This window comes from Protomyctophum parallelum (assembly GCF_964188405.1).
Source record: "Protomyctophum parallelum genome assembly, chromosome: 11".
NCBI lineage: Eukaryota > Metazoa > Chordata > Actinopteri > Myctophiformes > Myctophidae > Protomyctophum > Protomyctophum parallelum.
The window spans coordinates 40,999,513-41,019,636 of record NC_139707.1 but is presented as its reverse complement, the minus strand read 5'-3'; the positions used below and the strand labels follow the sequence as shown (position 1 = coordinate 41,019,636).

Here is a 20,124-nt window from a genome sequence, read left to right as displayed (position 1 = left end):
AGGTGTGACTGCTTGAATCAGTCACCCTCCCTCTCACAGTCTTCGTTGTTTTAAAAAAAAATAGCAGACCTACAAGCTCGTAGCGCGCCACTCGGTGGCGCGCTACGAGCTTGTAGATCTGCTATTTTTCAATAGCTAAAGCATAGCATAATGCTAACACCGAAAGGCGTCCCCCGTCCAAAAGGGGTTAGAAAGCCACACATTGTAAAACCCTCTCCGACTCCCAGCTCACTCAACGCTAAGTCATCTCTGATAATGATCTCTGCGTTGAATATTTATATATATACACGAATCAACAAAATGAAGCCGAGCGGAAAATTAAGATAAAGCAACTTAGTATAAATTGGGGTCACGAGAATCAACAATTAGTAAGATATAGCCCGCTGCATTTGGTCGTAATTGCACGTCGATGGGGAATAGCCGTCGCCCAATAAGACCGCGCTACACCGTGTTCTTAACCCATTCTGACCGGGCACCCATTTTGGTGTTGGCATCATGTCGTGCTTTAGCTATTGAAAAATAGCAGATCTACAAGCTCATATCGCGCCACCGAGTGGCGCGATACGAGATTGTAGGTCTGCTATTTTTGAAAAATCGAAGAACGACTGACATTTTTAGAATCTGATCTCAGGTCAGAATGGGTTCGTCAGACCAGCGTGTGTCCAGTGGAAACCTCGTATGAATCTGATCTCAGGTCAGCATGGGTTAATTTGTCCTCTGTCGCGCAACTTGTCACGCGGCACCCGAAACAGCAGATCTATATACGGCAGAGAGCTATTAGATCGTCTACTTTTTTTGCCGCGTGACACCGGGGGGGCCACAACGAAAGTATAACAGGCTTATACGACTCGGAGAGGCGTACCTTCCAATTGTCAAGAAAGGTCTTAGGAGCGTTGGCTTCTGTGACTGATATGGCATTTGCATTATACCCACTCAAAAGCTGTGTCTCGTAAGGAGCTTACACATGCAAATGCAAGAAGTCTGATACCGTGCATATATCTCTCTACCAATCCAGTTGCGGCCTGACATCCCCTTACTTTAATCCATTCTGAACGGGAACCCATTTTGGTGTTAGCTTCATGTTGTGCTTTAGCTATTGAAAAATAGCAGATCTACAAGCTCGTAGCGCGCCACCGAGTGGCGCGCTACGAGCTTGTAGGTCTGCTATTTTTTGGAAAAAATCGAAGAACGACTGACATTTTTAGAATCTGATCTCAGGTCAGAATGGGTTGATACGACCAGTGTGTGTCCAGTGGAAACCTCCGTATGAATCTGATCTCAGGTCAGAATAGGTTAAGACGGAAGCAGGTACAAGAGGTTGAACAGATATCACAATGGAGGGAGAGGGGCTCAGCGTGTGTAAGGGTCAAGCTGTGGGCCCTCAAGCCATAACGACCCCCGTGACTCTCTTCTCAGCCGACCGGAGCTCTTTTTATCCGTGATGGCAGAAATTCCAAGTTAAACCCAGCAGTATGATGAAAGTTCAACATGTTTTCCCACCTGCTATCTCAGGACTTTGACAGAGCGGAACAATAAAGTCTCCTCTCTGGTCTTTGCAGGGCTCCTGTGTAGTCTCTCTCTCTCTCTCTCTCTCTCTCTCTCGGCATGCATGTCGCGGCTTTGACCGAAAGGGGGGTCAACAGACAAACTCAGCACTTATAATAGCTTCTGTTATTCATTATAAAAACAAAACGGATTAAAACCAAATCGTTGGCTTTTCTCTCTTCTTTTTCTTTCTAATTGACGGTGTTTCCTCACTCGCTTGCTTAATACTGTATACCGTCTTTAGAAGTGACCACAGAGGGATGAAAGTGCTACGGTATATGACAGTAATGTCCCTGAAAGGGATCACGTATCGCCAGCCGTGTTTTGTGTCCCTGTGTGATTCTCCATAGTCCTCCTGTGTGGGCAGTACAAAGCAGCGCTGTGACATACTTATACCGTGGCTCGCTGTCATTTCATCTCCAAGCTCTTAAATAGCTCACATCTCTCTCTCTCTCTCTCTCCCCTCTCACTCCCCCTTCTCCTCTTCCCCCATCTCCTGTGTCTGTATGTATCTACGTGTGTATACATCTGTGCGTGCGTGCCTGGGTGTTCTTCTACCTGTGTGTCTGTGTCTGTGTGCGTGCGTGCGTGCACATCCGTGCCTGCGTGCGCACACTAGGGCCTGCTGAAAGTGGCGATAGACAACGCTCGCGCTCAGGAGAAGCAGGTGCAGCTGGAGAAGACGGAGCTGAAGATGGAGCTGTTCAGAGAGAGGGAGCTCAGGGAGACCCTGGAGAAACAGCTCGCCGTGGAGCAGAAGAACAGAGGTGTGTGTGTGTGTGTGTACGTGTGTGTGTGTGTGTGTGTGTGTGTGTGTGTGTGTGTGTGTGTGTGTGCGTGTGTACGTGCCTGCGTGTGTGTGGGTGGTATGAGAGAGCACTGTGGTGTGCTGTCTGAGCGGATGAATGGATATACCTGCATGGACTGTGTATTTCTATGTGTCTGTGTGTGTGTGTGCGCCCGCCACGCACATACCTGCGCACGTGGGTCTGGTTTGTGGTGCGTGGTGCTGTGTGTGTTTGTGCACAACACCATACCACAGCACACACACACACACACACACACACACACACACACACAAAACGCTTCTGATTTATTCAGACAACACCAATCAAATCACAAATGCGCACTGTACACCAACATGAACAAACAATGAACAATTTTTCAAACACACAGGCAGTACAGTAAGACAAGTGTACGTGTGTTTTCTCCGATGCCGCTTGCAGCGATCCGCATGTCTCCCTTATACTGCACTCCCACCCCTAATTAATTAGAAATACATATTAGGATATCAAAATAAATGTCTTAAGTCTCTTTGCCAACACAAAGGCGAGGGGCTACATTTACTTCACTTAATGGTCTCATGTTCTATGCATCAGCTTTTATGTATGATTAATGCAAGACGTATATTGAAACGAGAGAGATTCGTGGAAAAACATCCCTAATAAATGTTTCAGTCGGTTTGAAGTCCCCCGTAGCAGTGTGCTAAACAGCACCCCATACCCAGTATTTGCTCAGCCCCTTTTCTTTTTAACCCATTCTGACCTGAGATCAGATTCTAAAAATGTCTATTACATCCTGACAGTTTCATTATTAACCCATTCTGACCTGAGATCAGATTCAAAAAGTGTCTTAGATTTTTCAAAAATAGCAGACCTACAAGCTCGTATCGCGCCACTCGGTGGCGCGATATGAGCTTGTAGATCTGCTATTTTTCAATAGCTAAAGCATGACATGATGCCGACACCAAAATGGGTGCCCGGTCAGAATGGGTTAATTGTATTCATTCATGTTCTGCTTTATTAAACGCCAATGTGACTGAAGTGGCTTTTCTAGATGGGTTTTAATAGATTTAGTTATAAAAAAAAATGAAATTAATATTGAATCTTGAACCAAATTCACATGGTGGTCGATTTGCTCTTAAGGTCCTGACACATCAGAGGAGGGTTTTCTTTTATTAGCGATTCATTTGTCCAAAAAAAAAGAAAGGAAAAAGTATATCATGAGTACATTCACACAGAACGCAAATATTATGCAGCCATAAAGCGACATCATTTATATTCAGAAACCAGGGCTGCCGCACTTTAAACTAGATAAAGTGCCCCTCGGGGCCCAGGTCTCCACCAGGGCAGGTCAGGCTGTGGCCTCCTGGTGGCGCTATAATAGGCCAATGTGAAAAGGGTGCCATTTCTTCTTACGCCTCGGATGGCAATTGGATGATTTGAGGCATTTTGTTCCAAAAATGTGTTTTGCGAAAATCCACCAATGTGAAAAGGGTGGGATATATTCCTCAGCCTAGTAGGAAAGTCCGTGAAAGATTTCACGTAAATTGCACGCTGCGTTCATGATTTGAGGCTTTTTGTTCAAAACGGGCCAATCCTGCAAACTTTGAAAGCCAATGTTAGCCAATTAGGATGGAATATGAAATATCGGACAGAACCGACGTGAACACATGACTATAGAGATAGTGTGTAACGATTTGCAGGATTTTTGGACAGAATCTGGAGGAGTAATATCCAAAAATGTGTGAAAATGTAGGGGCAAATTTAGTTGGCATCTTGGGAGTCAGACGGACGGACGGACACACACACACACACACACACACACACACAGACGGACGGACGGACACACACACACACACACACACACACACACACACGGACGGACGCAGTGCAAAACGTACTCTCTCCCCATGCCTTCGGCCTGGTGGAGACAATAAAGGCATCGACTGTTTAGTTGTACAGCTATACTGTTTAGTTGTACTGTACTGTTTATTTGCCACGCCGCCGTGTGTGTAAAGGCCTTACTTTACTTCATAATACTCTTGAGGTGGGAAAACCCTCCAAAGTATGAAGTAAGAGCAAAATGTTCAATATTCATCTCGGGCGGGAACCCCTTTTGGTGTTAGCATTATGTTAGGCTTTATAGCTATTGAAAAACAGCAGATCTACAAGCTCATAGCGCGCCACCGAGTGGCGCGCTAAGAGCTTGTAGGTCTGCTGTTTTTGAAAAAATCGAAGAACGACCGACATAGAAACATAGCTTTTTCAGAAAACCGTCAGGATGTAGAAGACATGTTTTAGAATCTGATCTCAGGTCAAAACGGGTGTAGTAATATATAATAACTACTAATTGCAAAAAACAGCAATAAGGAGCCTCTCCATAACAGATACCTCCCCTCCTCCACTCTACTCGCTGCAGCGATCGTCCAGAAGCGCCTGAAGAAGGAGAAGAAGGCCAAGAGGAAACTGCAGGAGGCGCTGGAGTACGAGTCCAAGAGGAGAGAACAGGCCGAGCAGAGCCTCAAACAGCCGTCGCCCGCCGACAGCATGCGCTCGCTTAACGGTCAGACCCCTCTCCACGCAGCCACCACAGCCACAGCGCAGGCACATTGCTTTTTCAAAGGTCTAAGTGAAATTATGATTATTGGGTTTTTTTTTTTGTCACACACTTTTAAGAGCATATCCGTGGTCGTTTGTGTGTATTTTTTATAATCAAAAGTCCATAAAAATCCAATTTGAACGGGCTTCCCCTTTGAACGAAAACGCGCCGCGACCGTCTGAACGTCCCTCCGAACGCAGCTGGTTTTGATTACTGAACTACTCCGGTTTTTTAACCTCATTCAAGATGACATCTAGAGAGTGTATAACTCATTTTAAAATCACCACGCTGAAATGTGTATCTGAAAACATCATAGGTTAGAAATAAGTCACGTAGTAGCTGCATGCTTTGCTGGCCCGCCTGTCTCTGACTTGTAAACAAACCAACTCCACGCGTCGCCCCGCCAGACTGAAAGCTTCAAAATAAAATGCCCCAAAAAGCCATTGCACCCCCATCTGTATACGATATCATTTTGGCCTTTTCTGGCTTCATTGATATAGTACACACAGGGGACATAGACTGGAAACGGGGAGAGAGAGAGAGAGACGGTTGAGTGACACGCAGCAAAGGTCGTCGGGATCGGGATTCGAATCCGCGACGCCCTGTCAGGCTGCATTAGAGTCTATAGGGCTGTATTTTGCGTGTCTTAAGTACCAGGTCTTATTCCCTAACTTGAGTAAACTAAAGACCTGGAGGCGTGATCAATGCCATTTGGCTATTCTGAGTGGCCAAAGAGCATTGACCACGCCTCCAGGTCTTTAGTTTACTCAAGTTAGGGAATAAGACCTGGTACTTAAAGGACAACTTTAGTTTTTTTCAACCAAGGTTCATGTTTTAGGTTGTTATTAGAGAAACTAAAAGGTGAGTGTTCAATTTCTTTCATTTGCTGCTTTCTTTTGTTTTGGGGATTTTAGCAGTTTTTGACAGGGGGGCAGGGGCATTCGAGCATGGGGCTAAATATTTTGTGGCCAGATGTAATTTCTTGGGGTGTATTAGGACTATAGTAAATAATAAAGAAATAAATCACATAATATTTTGTAAAAAAAATACATATTTAGCCCCATGCTCGAATGCCCCCGCCCCCTTGTCAAAAACTGCTAAAATCCCCAAAACGAAAGAAAGCAGCAAATGAAAGAAAATGAACACTCACCTTTTAGTTTCTCTAATAACAACCTAAAACATGAACCTTGGTTGAAAAAAACTAAAGTAAAATACAGCCCCTTATGTGGTATGCGCCTGGACCACATGGCCACAGCACCACATTTAATGCTTAGTTAATGTGCCGCTGCATGCCGGTGTCGGCATGTCACACGCCAAAAAATAGCCCATCGCGAAGCTCCAACGTGTCGGCGTGCGACACCGACCGCACAACTAAATATAAATTTGGGCTTCATTCTGCAATGTTTTCTCCCATAACCAATATTGTCTATCTTCCACCGTGTGGCCAGTCAGTCACACATTTTTTTAAACTAAATTATCAAAATAATCAAATGTCAATCTCAATCTTTTCCCCCCATAGGCTAACTATCAATCCAAATGTATACTCCGTCACACGACGGTGTGACTCTGCAAGCACGTTTGCCAAGCAACGTGGCCTTAACTACGACGCAGACATTAGGGTTTTACGATTCTGCATTTTCAAACTGCAGCGGGCCTACAGTATGGCTTGGCTTCTCGTCCTGAATGGAGGATGCAGTTAAAGAACGTAGCAGCGCTGATGGGTTGGTGTCAGAGGTGTTTAACCGAGGTGATTCCTCTCCTCTCCTCAGATTCTCTGACCCCTGAGATGGAGAGTGACCGCAGCAGTGGAAGAACAGATGCTGAAAGGACAATACAAGGTACAGGGGCTCAGATGAGACTATAAATCTCTCTCTCTCTCTCTCTCTTTCTCTCTCTGTCTCTGTCTCTCGCACGCACGCACGCACGCACGCGCGCACGCACATGCACACGCACACAGACACACACACACACACACTCTCTCTCTTTCTCTCTCTGTCTCTTGCGCACGCACACACACACACACACAATTTCACTCTGTCTTCTCTGGATTCCACACATGGAGGTGAGTGTACCCACATGCGCGCGCGCGCGCACACACACACACACACACACACACACACACACACACACACACACACGCATTCACGTTGCACGTGCACACAAACACCACTGTGAACATTAGTTTGTGTGCCTGCTGTTAGGCTACACAGCTCACCATCTGGGCCGCAGCACTAGGTCAAGATCATTGCCTTTCTGCAGACATAATATTGTTCTTGTGACTACTTTTTTTAATGGCAGTGTTGCCTTTTGAATTCAGATATATATATATATATATATTTTTTTTTTTTTTTAAAGACTGCTATAGGAGAGAGGTGAACCGGAGGAAATGATCACAGAAGATGCGATGGAAGGAGATGTTTTGTTTACAGCTCAACAACCATTAATTGAGCCATAAAGCCATGAAAAAGCAATGGAAATGCCCCCTTTGGTAGTAATAAAAGGAACAAATCAATCCCTTTTATGAATAAGCCGTGTACATTTTAATGGTCTGGTTTGTTTGTTAGCCTTGGGGGTGCAGTGCTAGCCTGCGCTTGGGGAAGGTTGCAGCGCGGGCGATAACCTCTGTGGGCTCTGCCGCTATCTGTGTTTACCCAGAGACGAGACACCTTGCCGGGGTTGAACATCCTCATTATTAGTATTAGAACTTCTTCCTCTAATCCATTCTGACCTGAGATCAGATTCATACGAGGTTTCCACTGGACACACACACTGGTCTGATGAACCCATTCTGACCTGAGATCAGATTCTAAAAATGTCAGTCGTTCTTTTTTTTCAAAAAATAGCAGACCTACAAGCTCGTATCGCGCCACTCGGTGGCGCGATACGAGCTTGTAGATCTGCTATTTTTCAATAGCTAAAGCATAACATGATGCTGACACCAAAATGGGTTCCCGTTCAGAATGGGCTAATAATGCCGGGCGCTGTGGCCTCCTCCTCCGCTCAGAACTCTCCTTATCACCAAGAAAAGCTCCTTAATTTATCCTGGAAAAAATACTCCATGTGATGTACTTTGAAAAGTGGAAAAATGTTCATCTTGGTAATAATCCAGGGCCCCTCTTTTAACTCTTTAATGGTCGATTAGTCTATTTGAACTGATACGTTGTTAAAAGCGGCGCGGAAAAAAGAAAGAATCCGGGCAAATTGCGCTATGAAGAAAATGATGACTCCTCGTTAATTAAATGTCATTCCGTTACTGCGAGGGATCTGAAGGGGGTTTGAATGTCCAAAAGAAGGAAGTCCATATGTCATCGTTTATACCAAAAAGATAACTTCCGGATACAGCCCAATTATAATTCTATACCCCCCTTATTTCATACCAAGTTAGTACAGTATATTTAGCGACTCTAATTTCTTAACATTTCGCCGTAATGTGGAGCAATATCCACCCTTTGTAGTATAATCGTTTCAAATTGAACGTCTTCAAGTCGTTACACCCTGCCTCGTTAGCGCCAGATCTCCTTATTCGTCTGCCAGAGGACCGTCCTCAGCCCTCGCACGCATATTTGACGCAGGCGTTATTTTCTTTCTTTTTTCCCCCCCCTCCTCCCTTTCTTTTTATTTCCATTCTTCGAACAGAATTGGACCTATACAGATCTCCATACAAAAGAAAGCAAATAGAGGAAAAAGCCTTTGTTGGCCCAACTCATCTGTGATGGAGATATATATAATGTGGCGCGTGGACCATATCATTCTTGTGGTCTCTCAATAGCACTGATCATTGCCCTGAGGAGTGGGCATGAAGGAGGGGGGGGGGGGGGGAGTGGGGGGGGGGGGGTACTGAATAACCGGCGACATTCTGCGTTTCTGTTCAATTAGAGAAGCATTTGTCTGCCACCCATGTCTCTCCTCTGCTCTACTCTGCAAGCCTCGCTGTATAATTAACCTCAAATGGCAAAAAATGATGTTGATAAATTACACAAGCAAAGGGGGGGGGGGGGGGGGGGGGGGAAACAAGCCTATCACTCGCATGGAAGCAGAGAGAAATGCGTGTTATATTGCCGACTCCAAACTCAGGGAGGGGAATGGAGAGAGAGAGAGAGAGAGAGGGAGAGAGAGGGGCGGGGGGGGGGGGGGAATTAATGAGAGCATAATTTTAGAGAACTAATTATTTCTATTTGTCTTTTGTCACACTTCTCTAATTCTGCGATATTAACACAGTCTGTGTTTATTAATTGCTTTCGCAGTGTTTTGAATCGGGTCCAAGTGGGAGCGTGGGCTGTTTTCACAGGCAGCCGTTGAGCTACCGGGGCCTCTCTGTACCTCGCCAGTATAACTGCCTGGCAACGGTGCGCACATGAATATCTTCCCCCTGTATCTCCTCTGGTTCCCGCCCTGCCTTGCCACTCCATGTGTTCGGCAAGTTTACACGACCCTGTGCACAGAGATAAAGTTCTTTGTTGCGAGATTAAACATCAAAACAGTTAAAGTGAAATTAAAATTAAATGAATGAATGTCAGTGAAGCAAAAAAGACTGTAATTAATGGATCCCTTAATTGTCTTCATAAAATATTTGCATGGGCATAATTTGCATAATTTACATGTATTAATTAATCTTTCAAAGGAATTTTATGCTGAGAGAAGCCAAAAATTCCCTTTGTTTTATTTAGCATCTAATGAAATATTTATCCTCTTTAATGAACTTTTCATCTTGATTTGAATATAAAAATACTAAAGTTCTAACATATTTTGATGAGACATTCTTTCATAAAATAACGTGTCAAAATGTCCCAGATTTTTTTTCTTATTTGCGTATGCAAAGCAGATGTTTCAACATTTGCAGTAATATTGCACCCTGGCGCCCTGTGTGCAGCGGATTTGAATTAGCGAGATTTCCTTATCAAGGGTCTCCGATGATTCCCAGACGTTTGTGATAATTCTTTATCTCCTCCGCGTAACAATGCCACAATATCTGACATGGGGGAGCCTGGTGGCTCAGAGCCTGAGACCATATGCTCTGCTCCTTGTGAACTGGGGTTGAATCCCACCCCTGTCTTGTCTCGCATCACTCTACTCTCTCTCTCTCTCTGCCTTTGGTCTCCTCTCTTTCTCCTACACTGATCTGAAATAAAGCATAAAATAACACACACACCAAAAAATATATATATATCTGACATTCTCCTCGCAACTTAGTTGTCATCTGATTCTGTCAAGGAATCAGCTGGCCTTTCTTGACTAAAACTATGATGACAAATGTCCGTCGACTACCTTTTTTCCCGGACGAAAAGCTATGCTGACTTAAACTAAGACTAAATACAGTATATTGACAATAAAAACTAGACTAAAATGTCAGGGAGGGACTAGTGGAGAAGAGATCCAGTAGAACTAAAAGACAGGTCATTTCAAGTTTGGTTGCGCTCCGGTGTTGCGCTCTGAAAATATGAAAATATCTACCAGCTCACTGTGAGCTTGGAGATCAGCTAGAGTGTAAAGTCTGCCATTATGACTTCATCAAGGCCTGCCAAAAACCTTTTGATGATATCTAGTCATATGACTCAACAAACAAAAATGACAAGACTATGACTAAACTGAATCAAGACAGACAGACAGGCCCAGGCCGTAGCGTAACTGTCTGGGCACCGGACTGGTGATCCAGTCGCGGTGTGCCGCGGGTTCGACTCCCGGACCCGACACGGCCTTTACATGTCATCCCCCCATCTCTCTCCCGTTTCCTGTCAGCCTACTTTCTATCCCTTAAAAAAATCAATAAAGGCGTAAGCCGCAAAAAAAAATCTTAAAAAAAAAAAAAGACAGACAGACAGACAGACAGACAGACAGACAGACAGACAGACAGACAGACATATAGAGTGAGCTGAGCTCTGTGTTTCATCAGTGTCGAGTTGTGTATCTCGTTGCACACCCTCCTCAACACCTCCCATGCAGCACACCCCCCACACCCCCTCCTTTTTGTTTGATTTTATTTTTAGCGTTGCATTCATGCTGTAATGACTTTTACACATAACTCGGTGGTGTTGCTTGAATAGAGGCGGCCAGAGTGCAATGCCTTTGAGACCTACGGCATTGCTGGGTAATTAGCCTGTGTGTTTGTGTGTCCCCCCCCCCCACACACACACACACACACACACACACACAACAAGCCTTTGTTCTCATCTCTCGCCATGCATCACAATACATAAACCACAGGCTGAGAATGAGCTCAGTCTAATGCAATGGACTAATTGATGAAGAACTGATGAACGCAATGAGTATGCCTATCGTGGGGGAGGGGGGGGGGGGGATATGGGCAATAGATTGAAATGTTGAAGGGTATACTTTCATTTTTGTTTAGTACGTGCCTATATTTCGGCTCGTCGTTAGGCAGAAACGAAATCCCGAAATCTTCAAAATAATTAGCAAAACATCGCCGCGTGACCATCGAAGAATAGAGGGCCTATAAGAAGTGGTCAATGGAGGAGAAATTTACCGAAGGTAAAATGTAGTTTTGCCTACATGAAGTACATGGAAACACACGCGAGGTGTGCCTTACACGTCTCCGCGGAATTCGAAGGGAGTCGTGTTCCCTCTGTCACCGCCCCGCTCTTGCTTGTCATGTCTGGCTGCAGACGACACGATGCCGTTCCTTAAAAATCTATCGCCACTTTGTCTCTCCGAGTGCGTTTCCCCTTTAACGTTGAATTATTTAGGTGCCGCTGCCACGGCGTATAGGGGAGGCTGGCTGCTTAAATCGCAGTAATGTTGCATTCTCTGGCAAGAGGAAATGCAAGGGTAATAAACGTCAAACATGCTCCTGAGCTGTGCCTAACAGATGCTTTTACCAGCTCAGCGTCGGAGCAGCGCTGCTCACTCAGGCGTGCGCTGCAGACAAGAGTGTTCTTTGGGAAATGGACAAAGCTCGTTAGGTTGCAGGTGTCTAGAGATGGCATGGGGAGAGGGAATGTCTGCCGCTTTCAATAAACACTATTTCCTTGCAGGGAAATGTCACTTATAAAGCGTTTACATCATGAGTGCAATATTATGTTCAAACAGGCGTATCTGGATAGATGTCTTAAACTCATGTGACTCATGCAGTTCTGGCGGGTCCGGGACCGTGGCTTTCGGACTCATGCAGTTCCTCTTCAGATTTGTTTGTACACTGTTGCATGTTGGTGTCCTGCGCTGGAAATAGCAGATCTAAAAGCTCACAGCGCAATCATTATGCAACTCGCTGTTGGGTTGTAGATCTGATCGTGTTCGGTGATAAAGTGTAAAGAAGTGTTCGCGGTGATAAAGAGGTGTAGTAAATCAGGATAACATTGCATTGGCATCAGTAGGATGTTGGTGTTGGCTGGCGATGTGGGCTAACCTGGGCTGTGTGTCTCTATCTGTATTCTGTTGCAGATGGAAGACTGTTCCTGAAAACCACAGTGATGTACTGATAAGGCCACGAGAGGAGAGCTGGATGGGGTGGAGCGAAAAAAATGAAAAGAATAAGAAAACCCATGAAGATTCTCAAGAGCCCTTAACCGGGCTGATTTAGTAGGGGAAAGAAGTCAAGCTGCTTGTAGAAGTTCAATGGAAGTGCTGTGTTCGTGCCGAACGCTGGAGTCACGTTGGGTCTGAATTGTAGAATTAAGTATTTTTTTTCTCTCACAGATGTCAACAGAAAATTGTTTGATAAAAGCAGGTCTGGACACAGTCAGTTGGCTAAACTGAAGGATGAAAAAAAAAAAAAAAAGTAAATATATTGAGCACAGTTAAATGTACCAATGGTACACAGTTGGTAATAACTCGTATAAATTCACAGCACTGAAGATTTTTTTTATACTGTATTTCAACCAGCGAGAAAGCTTTCGAAAAGAAAAAAAAAACAATTCGACTGAAGTTTGTTTTGTATTTCAAATTGATCTCAAGACGTCGATAAATGTAACACCTGGATGAACCTTGTGGGGGGGACGACCTAATGTGAATCTATCCATGTGTTGATCAAAAAGAGATGACTGATATTTGATTTTAACCTTTTTTCTTTTTCTAAATTAGATGAAAATACAATCAAGTTTCCTTTTTACCATTGTTGTATATACGAGATCTGATGATAACTAAAGGAGGAACTCACTCTATCAGAAACGGGGTGGATTGACAAGGTATGTGTGTATATAACGATAAGAGGTATTGTGTATGCAGTAGAGCTATTAGGCAAACGATACCGCCATTTATATAAACTTATAGTTTTGTTTTGTTCTCCTTCTGAGCCATCATTCTTTCAAATAGCTGCCATCTTTGGTGAGAAAGCATGCAGGCATGTAAATGTTTGTCCTGGAATTATGATATTTAATAAAATCCTATATTGTGCTGAACAAATACTAGGGTTTGACTCTCTCAAGCCCGATATGATTTTGAAAACATAACTTATCAAACGAGTTCACTTTCAAAATGAAGACTTTCGCTTTCAATAGTACCGTAATCTTTGTAAGAAGAGTAAATGTACTTTGGATTTTAATGTACCTTTTGTTTATCATGAAGCGCCCTCTAAACGAACGCCTCGGAAGGCTTTTCCTTTTTTTAAATCCCGTCTCTTAATGACCACGTGTCAGCTTGAGTATTAAATACAATCAGTCACTCATGACGCAACTTTGACACAACTAAATGCCATTTAATGACATAATCCCTGTGTGACACACACACAAACACAGATGAACTCTCTCTTGTTTTTAATGCCATTCATGATGTCCTAATGAGGACAAAAACAAATCCCATAATAAGTAATTATTTGCTTGTTACTGTCCCCGCGGACAATACTTTTCTAATTTTGGTGCTTAAGCATCATGTGTATAAGTTTTATTCTCTAGACGAGCTGATGTCATATTCATACAGTATAACAAGGACCGTTTTAGAACATATGTGATACAATCAGGTGAGAACCAGTGTCCCATGCTCACAATGTGTTTGCTTATATTTGATTTTTGATTTTTTTTCTTTTTGATGGAGTGTCTAGGTCTGTTGTCAACTTGTCACTGATAACTCATATAGCTTCTCAAAATCATCTCTTGTACTTCAAATTCAAATAAAGTTAACATGTTGATGATACGCAATGTGAGTTAACTATGTTGCTCAGCAGTCTCGACATACAAACTGTACAGCGCCACGATGAACACTCTTTAATAATGTATATATACAGTAAAGTCTTATATGTGTTAATTTAAGTGAGAGTGAGCAAAGAGTCCATTTCATCACTCTCAGTTACATGAACGTTCAGGCTTTTACTGTGTGTACTGAACGGCATGATCTAAACTAAGGAGTCCTCAGTCACTGGATTCATTCTCATACTGAATCTGGAGTGTTAAATTAACACTCCAGATTCAGCTGTGTGTAGAGTACAAAGGTCCAGTAGCTTGGCATGAAATGTAAATAGACTTGTAGTGTGCCAAGATAAACGTAAGGGTGTATACTGTATATCACAACCACTGATAAAATATCAGTATTTCATTTGCAATGAAATACATCTGATATTGCCGACAAAGGTGTAGATGAGATAGGGGGGGGGGGGGGGGCAGCTATTCCTTTTATCATTGTAAGTCACTGTCATGTTTCTGGTATATATTAAAAAAACAAACTGTTACCTTTTTTTTAAGATAAGCATTTTGAACTCAGTCCAGTGAAGTGGAGTCTTTTTACCCTTTCTGAATTATTTATTATGTATGACGACTATGACGTTAAACCATGCAGGTACTTTATATTGTACTGTATAGCAAGGTTAATGCGCCCGGCATTCTGTACTCTGTATGGTAGAAAAGGAATTGTATGAATAATCAAATGATGGGAATATCTTGTATAAGTACTGCTTTCTTTTTAATGTGTGTGCGTGTGCGCACGTGTGTGTGTGTGTGTGCGTGTGTGTGTGTGTGTGTGTGTGTACGACTGTACGTGTGCGCTTGTGTGTGCGCGTGTGTGCACGTGCGCACGCGTACGTGTATGTGCGCGTGAGACTGCGTGTATGTGTGTGCGGCTGCGCGCTTTATATTCGTAGTCTTATTCCAGAATAAAATGTGCAAATGCGGATCAGCTCAAATGTAAATAGATTATTTCATGTGTAATTTGATGTGCAAGTGTACGACACTAATTCAACACATTTCACTGATAAATGAACAGCTCTGTATTCCTCTTTTTGGACACCTTCAGTGTATCCGTACAGTGTGGTGATTATTCACTTTCCCTTCAGCGCCCACATTTTGAGGGCTTTGCCAATATTGACATGCTTTGTTGATGCTCTAAACTCATTAAGATGTTTGTTCTGTTCGGTGACATTCTCCATTGTCTGTGGCACTTTCTTTTTATTGAAGAAAACCGGTGATTTGTCATACAGACTTTGCTCTTTTCCTCTTGTGTGCTTGTAATGATTATTGGCACTGACTTTTGATGCTGAATTGTTTTTGCCATGAAGGTGCTAAGTATAGAGCTCTGCAGGGATCAGATCATAGCAATCGGTATCACAGTCGCAGTCATTTTAAGTTGTGAGAAAATGTATGGAATCGACATTGAGAGACAAATCTCTCTAGTAAGCAATTCTAAGAGAAATGTGTTGACACAGCATTGCTGGGCCTGTTCCCATTTTGCATGCTTTTTAAAGCATGGCCGTAACACAGCCACCGAGATGAATAATTGACTGATTGCTGCATAATTCAATACTACATTGTGGAAAATCCAAGGTCTGAAATGCTTTTGTTCTCTTTATTAAAAACGAGGTTAAAGTTTCAATCAACCTTGAAAGAACAAATATGGCAAACAATGAACAATCAATCGTGCGTCAAAACTCCTGAGTTCCAAACTCTAGACGACTAAAGAATTAACTTCTGCCACTCGCACTTTTATTTAGGGGCTAATCTGGAGATCACTTCCGCTTTTATCCTTTCGATGACTTGGTTGTTTCCCTTTCGTTTGCAGTGAAAGATTCACTCCATTCACTTTCAATGAGTTTGCGAAATGTGGGCCAGTCACAGCTACTAGTCAGATATCCTAGCTGTTTATTTCTCTATTTGAGGCCTCGTTCTGCTCTGGCGACTGAGGAAAGAGGCCCCCCGGCTACAGTACATGTTTCATATCAGTGCACATTTTGTAATAAATTCAATTCCAGTACAAATATGACCATGAGGCACAGAGGCTTTAAATACCAAATGTACATGCATTGTGTTATGTCGTACTTTGCTGCACTGTAGTGTGCGAAGGAAGCAGAATGGTGATTGCATATTCAAAGCGGCGTCTGTGTACATGAGCTGTGTCTGTCTGTGTGCAGCTATATTTGCTTGGCTTGACATGAATGAAGACACACTCATAAAGACATCACCCTAGATATGATTATTCTGCATGATCCTATCTGTGTGTCTCGCTCTTCTCTTGCCCAGCTTCCAGTGGCGTGCACAGATAGACACTAGGGGGTGCTAGAGCACCCCCTGCCCTTTTGGCAATTTTGCTCTGTGGACCATGGTGACATTGATCAAATCTTGATAAAAAAAACGCTTCTATATTATTTAGGCCCCCACAATCTAAAGCTATGTTTCTATGTCAGTCGTTCTTCGATTAAAAAGAAAATAGCAGACCTACAAGCTCGTAGCGCGCCACTCGGTGGCGTGCTATGAGCTTGTAGATCTGCTATTTTTCAATAGCTAAAATGTGCTGCACAAGGTGCCCTTTTTTCACTCTAAATGTCTGTGCACGCCACTGCCCAGCTTCACATTGCTCAAGTTGATGTTGTTTCGTGCTCGCTTGCCTTGGCCCCTTATAGCGGCAAAAGTGTGAAAGTGTCTCTTGACAATTAACCTGGCAGACTTTTCTTCACCCTTTAAACCACGCCATGACAATTAAAACCGTGCGAAAGTTCCACAAGTTTGAAACGAGCCTGTATTTATACAATATAGGCCCCGCTATAGTGTCAGACACGGTGTTAACCTCTGTTGAGTTAATTCCTCGATCATCGTCGTGATCAGGGGTTGGCCATTTAGGAAGAGGAGCCGTGCCGCGTGTCTCTTGATAACTTGGTGCCTTGAGTCTATGGAGAGACATTAGAAGGTGCAGCTTGATCAGTTGAAAGATGGGCCTTAATGTCACCTAATCAGATAGACCATTATGTATTAGGGAAACTACAAAACAGTTTTATCGGACAAGGGCCAGACCACATTACCTAAATTAACATTTTGCAAGCGTGAACATGAAGAAGCACAGAGGCAAGGGGGAAGGCTATACAGAAGTGTGGCCTGCGCTTAGACATTCGGCAGTAATTATTAATTTATGATTGTCTCTGGTCTTAATGAAAATGAAAGCCAGGAAAGAGAACAGGGAGGGATAATGTGGCGTGAAATTGAGTTTCATTTGTACAGGGGCCACCTTTTAACTCTGCGCGTCTTAGGCGGAAATGGAGCCGAGCGTTCTTCTCCCTCTGTTCTCTCCCCCTCTCTCTGGAGACTGTATTTCAGAGTATTTTATCACTCTCTCCCCGCTTTCCCTCTTTCAGTCAAGGCTTGTTCATATCCCCTTATCCTTTTGTGATATTTGAGCTAACACGCCCTTTAACATCCCCATTACTCTCATAAGGCCTTTTCAAAATGACACAACGCTCTTTGATGTCTGATAACTGTGTCAACAAGTTCCTGCGATGGAAAATGTCTCCGCACAGTGCTTCTTTAATGTCAGCGAGAGAACACAGAAAGGTCTCCGTCCGTGAAGTATTGGAACAGGACTGGGGCGGGCGAAACAGAAGAAACAAGACTCTGACACATGCACGATTGTACTGTGTTGTTGTTTATAGCCTACTGCTTTCGACAGAATCAACTGTTTGGTGTTGTATACTGTTTGTTCTTTTTTCCTTTTCTTTTCTACACAGGGGAAGATATGTGCTGATCCCCTGATGGTGACATGTTATAATCGTACAGTACGCTACGTGCTAAGCTGAGGTGATAATGGTGCTACAGTAGGAGTGCTGAGGTGAAAAGGGTGTTTGCATTCACATACACATTCTACAGTCAGCAAGTGTGATGCGTTACAGCATGTTAAACGTGATAAACTGCGTATATTAATTAGTACCCTATATGTACAATTATTACATTTTATATTAAACGTGGAAAACTTCAGCAACATACCGGTTACTTTAAAATGTTTTTGCAGCTGTTGCTGTCATTTTTTCACTTCACTGCAGTGGAAGCCCAATTTAGGTTCTTTGTGAACGCTTTGGAATCACAGCATCATAGCACAACTTACGCTGCCATCTGTAGAGGCAGTCTGGTGAGATGTTTGATGAGTCCCAGTGCATTGTGAAGACATGCACTGCAAAGCAGGCTCAGATCTTCTGAATGAATGACAGCAGGAACACAATGATAGTTTCGCCGATTGAGATTTCTTAATTTAGTCAAGGTACAAGTGATTTTCACATCCACTCTCTCTCTCTCTCTCTCTCTCTCTCTCTCTCTCTCTGTCTCTGTTTCTCTCACTCTCTCCCTCTCTCTCTGATCTGAATATCTTTTGGGGGAATCTTGTAAGAATTTGTTCACAGCCAGAGTATCATTCTATAGACTGCTGGTGTCACATATATTAGTCGGTTACATTTGTACAAGTGTAACAAGTGTATAGGGACAGTTAATTTAGTTTGACCAAAGAGCCCGGGCTATAACGCTCCCCCGGATAGCAGATGGATGAGGCTGCATGGTGACCACCGGCATGAGGGAGTGTGTCTGAGCTCACAGGATTAGTCTTCATTTGGTGCCTCTGTCATAAGGGAGGAAGGGCTGAGTACTGCGTGGCACGGAAAAGAAAACACAGGGTCAGTCAAATGCACACGCACGCTCGAGCGCGCGCAGCCGCACACACACACACACACACGCACACGCACACACTATTAACCTCCCCTCCAGCTCATCAACTTTATTTTGCAATCTTCCCTCAGAACCATTAGAATACCCTGAAGAAATGACTTTCCAATTAAAGGGGATCTAGGAGAAGAAGGTCTTTTTATCTCCGGCTCCTGCAGTTCTTTATTCCAATAATTTAAATTGGAATTGATTTTTCAATTTAGCCGCTCACTGCTACGGTACGGTACGGTACGGACACGCACAGCACAGAGCCAAATAGAGCTGCGTTCCAGGAATATTTGTCATGGCGGCGCGTGTACGTGTAAATTTGCGCAGGGGGGGGGGGGGCTCGAGTAATGCATTTCCTCCTGCTCAAGCAATCAAGCAGGACAACAGATTTGGGGCCCCTAGTTGTGATCATGGTGTCAGTCTTGTGGGGGAACTCTGTTGCTCCACGCGGTCCACACACTGGGGAGTAAATACACAACGATGTCCTCAGTGTGCATTTAACTCAAGTCCCCCCCAGGGAGGTATGGCCTCTCCAGCATCAAAGCACTCGGCCCCGGTGGTTTGAGCGTGAACTGCAGGCGGACCCGTGGATTCATGACGAGGAAACCCCCTTTAACATTGAGCGCTCGTTTTGCCCAAGTATAGACGGTTCTTCCAGGTGCTTCAAAACGCCACTGAGCAACTTCCATTGGAATGAATAGCGCGCGGGGGGGGGGGGGGGGGGGGGGTCTCTATCCTTATAGGCCTACTCTATATGTAACTTAGTCAGGGAGCCGTGGGGGTGAACGTGGTTTCGTCAGATAAAAGTTTTTTTCTCAACTGATTCTTGTAGCTTGGGGTCACCTCTTAAGAAGTCAAGAGGGTGCCCAGTGATATCCCTTGCAGGGCATTTTTAGTTATTAACCCCTTAATGCCCAATCCACCCAAAATAGAGTTTTATGGTATTTCATTATTTTCTCCCAGGCTAGTAGTCTATAGTTTCCTCCATAGTTTCCTTAACGGAACAGGACCTGAAGGTCAAGATGGCACTTGCCTGGTGCCTATATAGCACAAGATGAGGAGAGTGTGGAAATCAGACATGGGAGAAGACTTTGCAGTATCCCTGTCCTCCTGTTCCATCTCTACCATGTCTGTGTCTCGATCTTGGAGCAGATAGAGACAGACCTTGGACTCAGGTCCAAGGTCTTCAGGGTCTCTTGCTTCAAGGCTATTCAAATAAGTAACCCATCCTGCACTGTGGCCGTACCTCATGAAGGTGAACTCCAGCTCCAGCACTGGGTGGTGTCACATAAAAATACCTTTGAACATGTAGAGGTAGCTTTTCATGATGTAGAGGGCTAGAGGCCATAACATCAGATGG

General features: G+C 43.8%; 1 protein-coding gene across 1 annotated transcript in view; it reads left to right on the top strand.

Annotated features, from left to right (window-relative positions):
• The window catches only part of dachd (dachshund d), a gene marked incomplete at its 5' end in the record, with an annotated part of 45,911 nt that extends 31,904 nt beyond the window's left edge, over window positions 1-14,007 (top strand). The window contains 4 exons of the mRNA XM_083776805.1: window positions 2,165-2,312; window positions 4,747-4,890; window positions 6,696-6,764; window positions 12,322-14,007. Coding sequence (XP_083632931.1) covers window positions 2,165-2,312; window positions 4,747-4,890; window positions 6,696-6,764; window positions 12,322-12,359 — 399 coding nt within the window. The 3' untranslated portion in view covers window positions 12,360-14,007. The remainder of the gene's footprint in view (window positions 1-2,164; window positions 2,313-4,746; window positions 4,891-6,695; window positions 6,765-12,321) is intronic.
• Between the last annotated feature and the right edge of the window lie 6,117 nt (window positions 14,008-20,124).